General features: G+C 38.1%; 1 protein-coding gene across 1 annotated transcript in view; it reads left to right on the top strand.

Moving 5' to 3' along the window:
- The window catches only part of LOC116052146 (L-amino-acid oxidase-like), a 7,730-nt gene extending 2,825 nt beyond the window's left edge, over nucleotides 1–4,905 (top strand). Inside the window, exons 3-7 of the mRNA XM_035994283.1 lie at nucleotides 1,076–1,188; nucleotides 1,761–1,962; nucleotides 2,447–2,512; nucleotides 2,752–2,888; nucleotides 3,345–4,905. Coding sequence (XP_035850176.1) covers nucleotides 1,076–1,188; nucleotides 1,761–1,962; nucleotides 2,447–2,512; nucleotides 2,752–2,888; nucleotides 3,345–4,134 — 1,308 coding nt within the window. The 3' untranslated portion in view covers nucleotides 4,135–4,905. The remainder of the gene's footprint in view (nucleotides 1–1,075; nucleotides 1,189–1,760; nucleotides 1,963–2,446; nucleotides 2,513–2,751; nucleotides 2,889–3,344) is intronic.
- Nucleotides 4,906–5,389: the final 484 nt, after the last annotated feature.

The following is a 5,389-nucleotide window of genomic DNA, read 5'->3' as shown; positions in this document are numbered from 1 at the left end:
GAAAGCAGTAATTTTTTTTTATTTATTTATTTATTTATTTTTTTAACCTTTATTTATTCAGGGGAGGTTCACTGAGAGGCAGCCTCTCTTTTGCAGGAACGCCCTGATCACATTCACACAGTTCCACATTCATACCTGGAAGCTGCCCAGTACAACCACAGTCTGATCTGCTGGCCACTGAGCAGCTCCACTGTCAACTTAATGTTACATAAAGAAAGTTCATGGAGTCATTTTGAAAATATATTATTGAAATTCTATAATTAATGATGCTAGGTTTTAAGTGTATGTACTGTGTGTGGGTTTTTCTCGGAATCTAATCTTCCTTCTAGTCCTGCCAAAAAAAAGGGAAAAAGTCAGAATCAGAAAGGAATTTATTGCCACAGTAGTTAGCCTACGTGGAATTTGCCTTGGTGATAAGTGCATACATAACAAACAAACATATTAAACATTAACACAGGAGAAGCACAATTGATATTCACATACATAAAGGTAGGTAGACTTTAATGACTTACACAGAAGCATTTAATGGAATCTCTGTTGAGGAGAAAATTAGGCAGGCCGTACAGGTTAACCAGGATGTCATGTCGTGCCGTCCCAACTCTCTGAAGTTCCTGTCTACCTGAAGGTATATTTAAACTAATGCTGGAGCCATTAAGTTTAGCTAAACCTTCAATGTCAACGGAGATATTGAGGGTGCCGCACAGATGCTTAACCCAAATACCTCAGCACAGACAGAATGTGATATATGTTTACTTCCTCCATGACCTTGGCAGGATGGGAGTGTTTGAGGCAGCACTGTCTTATTCTGCTGTTACGTCTCCCATCATCTATGGAGACACAGAGTTGAACTACTCCTCTGCCTAAGACAGGTTATGAGGTTATGTTGGACACTGATCTGAATGAGATCTGGGGTACCACTTTCTCAACTTACATAGCATGAGTTTGTAAGCTTTAACTTCCACCAAAGAGGGCTTTAGGCTGCCCAGTTGTAGCAATGCCAAACCTACTACCTTTGAGACATTACATAATGGCCTTATTGTGTATTTATCTGTTTGTATTTTTCTGTTCTGACAAGGTAACCATAATAGAGTCTAGTGGTCGTGTTGGAGGACGGGTGGAGACCTACAGGAATGAAGAAGAGGGCTGGTATGCTGACCTGGGAGCCATGAGGATCCCAAGTACTCACCAGTGAGTTTAAGTTTTAAAAACATTCAGTTGGGCATTTACATATAAACATGGCATGCAACCCTTCCCTGTTTCAGACAACATGATTGTGTAAAAAGGATGCTGATGAAGCTTTTAATGGGGTTGATTTGCAAGGAAACCATCCATATTACTGTTATTATAATTATTTAAAATACTAAAGGTGAGATCAAAATTAAACTTGGATAGAATCAAAAAGAAATTAATAGTTAAGCTACTGTAAAGGTTTTATTATCGATACAGTGGAACTGACTCAGAGTTATGTTATCTAACTAATCTAGCTAAACATTCCGGTTTATTTACATAAAAATAACATGGTGAGTTACTTCAAAATAGTAGAAGGTGAGTTTTGTTGTTGAGGCCCTTGGAGGCTGCCACTGTTGTTGCTGTCTTGTTAACTTAAAACTCAAATGATGTAAGATTGTTACAGGTGCCACCAATAAATGTCTTACCTAAACATCAAGAGTAGTTAGTGAATGTCATCGTTTACTGTCTGGGTTAAAAAAGGTAAAGATATATTACAGTAATAAGCTAACCACCATCCCCTTTGTCACCAGAATCATCCGTCGGTTTGCTGAAAAGCTAAAGGTCAAGCTGAATGAATTCATCATGGATGACCCCCACACCTTTTACTTCGTTAATGAGTTGCGTGTGGAGTCAGAAATAGTGAAAAGTAACCCTGACATTCTGAATTACAACGTGATGCCAAGTGAGAAGGGGAAGTCAGCCGACGAACTGTTAGAAAAAGCTTTGAAGAAGGTACGTCAGACAGAAGAAAGGAAGGAGGGATGGAAAGAAAGTTACACAAATTCACACATCCTTGGAAAGCAAATGTATTTTTCTTTATTGTAGAGTAGTCTATCATCATAGAAGGGTTATATAAAACATGGTGCAACATATCTAATGGGATAGCTTCCTCAATATTGGACCTACCAGGTCCAGGAAATTCACTAATTGCAGAAGTCAGAGTTTACTGTTAAGCTGTTCCGGCCAGTAAGGTTAAAAGAGGACATGTTTAAAGTCTGAGCTATATGAAAATTAGATAAACATTGAACTACTGGCATTGCTGTTTGGTGGGCCCAACCTCTAAGCGCTTCCACTTGGTGCCTTTTTGTGTCAGGCTAGACCATACAGTCGAGTTACACATTCATGATTCATTATAGGCAAATTAAAGTTCAGTTTGACTCATGGTGACACCATCAGCTCAATAGATAAATGAGTGAATTGTTCCGGTTTCTTGTAGGTGAAAGATGACATGATTGATGACTGCGAGGCTGCGCTGAAAAAATATGACAAGTACACTGTGAAGGTAAAACACAACGATGTTATAAAATGTTGTAAAATGAGAACATTATTTTCACATGCCATTTCAATGGTTTAGCATTTGAAAACAAACAAGTTGTTACTGAAACTTCCGTACATTCATAATTTTTGATTTAAATTTGAAAACAGAGTGGAAAACATGTAATCCAAAGATTTGGTTTTAACGCAGGTTAATCTTTCTTTCTGAGCCACCCTGACAGCATTACATGGAACTTTGTTTAATAGGAGTATCTGAAAGAAGAAGGAGATCTGAGTTCAGAAGCAATAAGGATGATTGGAGACCTTCTTAATACAAATAGCCTTATGCACACAGCGTTGACAGAGACGATCTATCACCAGGCTGACATCAATGACGACATTAGGTAAGGCCCTACATCCCACACTGTCAACTATTCAAGATTGGAATATATTTTTTAATGAGTGTATATATTTTGATGAATTTTATGAGTTAAAAAATTATCCATCCCCTAGCCAGTAAATGTGAGGTGGTCATGAAATGTCTGGGAAAATAAAGTTGTACACTGTTTACTGGCTTCAAGAGAAAACCAGTAAATATTATATTTTCATCTGAAAGACAGTAAGCCAGTGGCTTTACATGTAGCACTATGTAAGGTACATTGTTGACCTTAACTTAGATGAAACTGAAAGTTGTTTTTATCAACCGGCAGCAAAACTCCTTTGACATGTATGCCTGAATGTTGCTCTCCCAGTTTAAATCATAACCTATAAATGTAACTGTACATAAACATACCATATTGACATATTGGAAATTTGCACCTCTCTACAACACTGCACTCAAACAAGTATTTGTTTTTAAGGTACGACGAAGTGACTGGTGGATCAGACCTTCTCCCGAAAGCTTTTCTTAATGTCCTGGATGTTCCTATTCTCCTCAACTCCAAGGTCAAACGCATCAGCCAGTCAAATAAAGGTGTAGTAGTCTCGTACCAGACAGGACAACAGTCCTCTTTGACAGATCTTTCCGCTGACGTTGTCCTGGTAACAACCACAGCCAAAGCAGCCCTCTTCATTGACTTTGATCCACCTCTCTCCATCAAAAAGATGGAGGCACTGAGGGCAGTCCACTATGACAGCTCCACTAAAATCATCCTCACCTTCAGCGAGAAGTTCTGGGAGAAGGATGGCATCCGAGGTGGAAAGAGCATCACCGACTGGCCATCCCGTTTCATCTACTACCCCAGCCACAGTTTCCCAACCAATGAGAAGATTGGCGTCCTCCTGGCCTCCTACACCTGGTCTGACGATTCCCTCCTCTTCTTAGGTTTGAGCGATGAAGACTTGAAAGAGCTGGCTCTGAGAGATTTGGCAAAGATCCACGGTGAGGAGGTCAAATCTCTCTGCACAGGGGTGGTGGTGAAGAGGTGGAGCGCGGATCCTCACAGCTTGGGTGCCTTCGCTCTCTTCACACCCTACCAACATTTAGAGTACTCTGAAGAGCTCTTCAGACGTGAAGGCAGGGTGCATTTTGCAGGTGAACACACAGCCTTCCCTCACGCTTGGATCGAGACATCTATGAAATCTGCGATCAGGGCTGCTACCAACATTTACAAAGATGCAGCTAGAATGCAACACCATGTTGAGCTCTAGGGTCTACTTTCTAGGTCAAACAATACTATCATAGTAATGAAATGTCTGTGTCAAATTTTAAAATTACACAGAAGTGTAGCCCTTACGCTTGGTGATTGCATTCCTTCCTTAGGAGTAAGGCTCATTGCGATTGTCCTTACACCATGCAGTTCTAATATGCATCAAACTGGTAGATTTTTGGCAGTTACTGATGGCTTGTTAGACAAAAGTATAATCTGATATCATTCATTTCCAAAAGAGCTTTTGCAATAACTGTCTCTAAAAATCAATAGTACGTGCACCACTAACCTTGCTTCAACCTTGATGTTTGTTGTGTTCTTTCTTATTTCACTGTTTGGCTGCAATGTCAAAGCCTGGCACACTTCCTGGGGGCCTGGTTTTTACTCGCAAGTTAACTAGCAGTTTTAAATTTAATTATATGGATTATAGCCTATATTTCTTTTAACAACAAAACGTTTTTTATATTTTTTATTTTTGTTTTAATATGCTTTTTGAGTGTTTAATTCTTTTTGGTCAAAATTTGTATTGTTGGTTGTTAAACATTTAATCATTAACAGCGCTTTAATTAACTTAAAAACTGTATGTGCATCAGGATTTCTAACATTTTCAGAAGGCATTCAGTCAAGATACAATCATTGGCAAAACACAGGTTATCTTCAAAAACCAAACCACAACAAATGGCGCCCATTTTGGAATATTTTATTTTGGTGATTGTATATAGCAATTGTCCATTACAGTGAACATCATTGACACATGGTAAATACAGAGAATGAAAGAGCAGGCAATTGACATCTGATCTGATTTAAACATAACAAAAACAGTCAGTACATTACAAAGAAACAAACTGTAAAAAGTGTTATACAAATTTTCAAATCCTTTCAATACTCTTCTTTGTGCATTTTTAGCAATTCTGGCCAGCTTTATTAGTTGGGTGCAAACATACATTGTAAGTTTTCAGGTGAGGGGCAAATGATCTTAATGTGCCATATAGGTTAAACATGATTTCATTACATTATAGATACATGTATGTAGATGTACTGAGGATGTTAATGTTAAACAATATTGTCTTATCATGAACATCCTATGAATAAAATTCAAATGTTAAGAAATGTGTAATTTGTGAGTGAGTCATTTAACACAGTGGTTGATACAATATAAATGTATTATTGATTCAAGAGAAAAAAATACGGTAGCACTTTATAATAACTATCCATAATTCATCATTTGTTAAGCATTAGTTACCTATTAGATAATG

The sequence above is a fragment of the Sander lucioperca genome, chromosome 17, assembly GCF_008315115.2.
Source record: "Sander lucioperca isolate FBNREF2018 chromosome 17, SLUC_FBN_1.2, whole genome shotgun sequence".
NCBI lineage: Eukaryota > Metazoa > Chordata > Actinopteri > Perciformes > Percidae > Sander > Sander lucioperca.
This window is presented reverse-complemented; position numbering and strand designations above follow the sequence as displayed.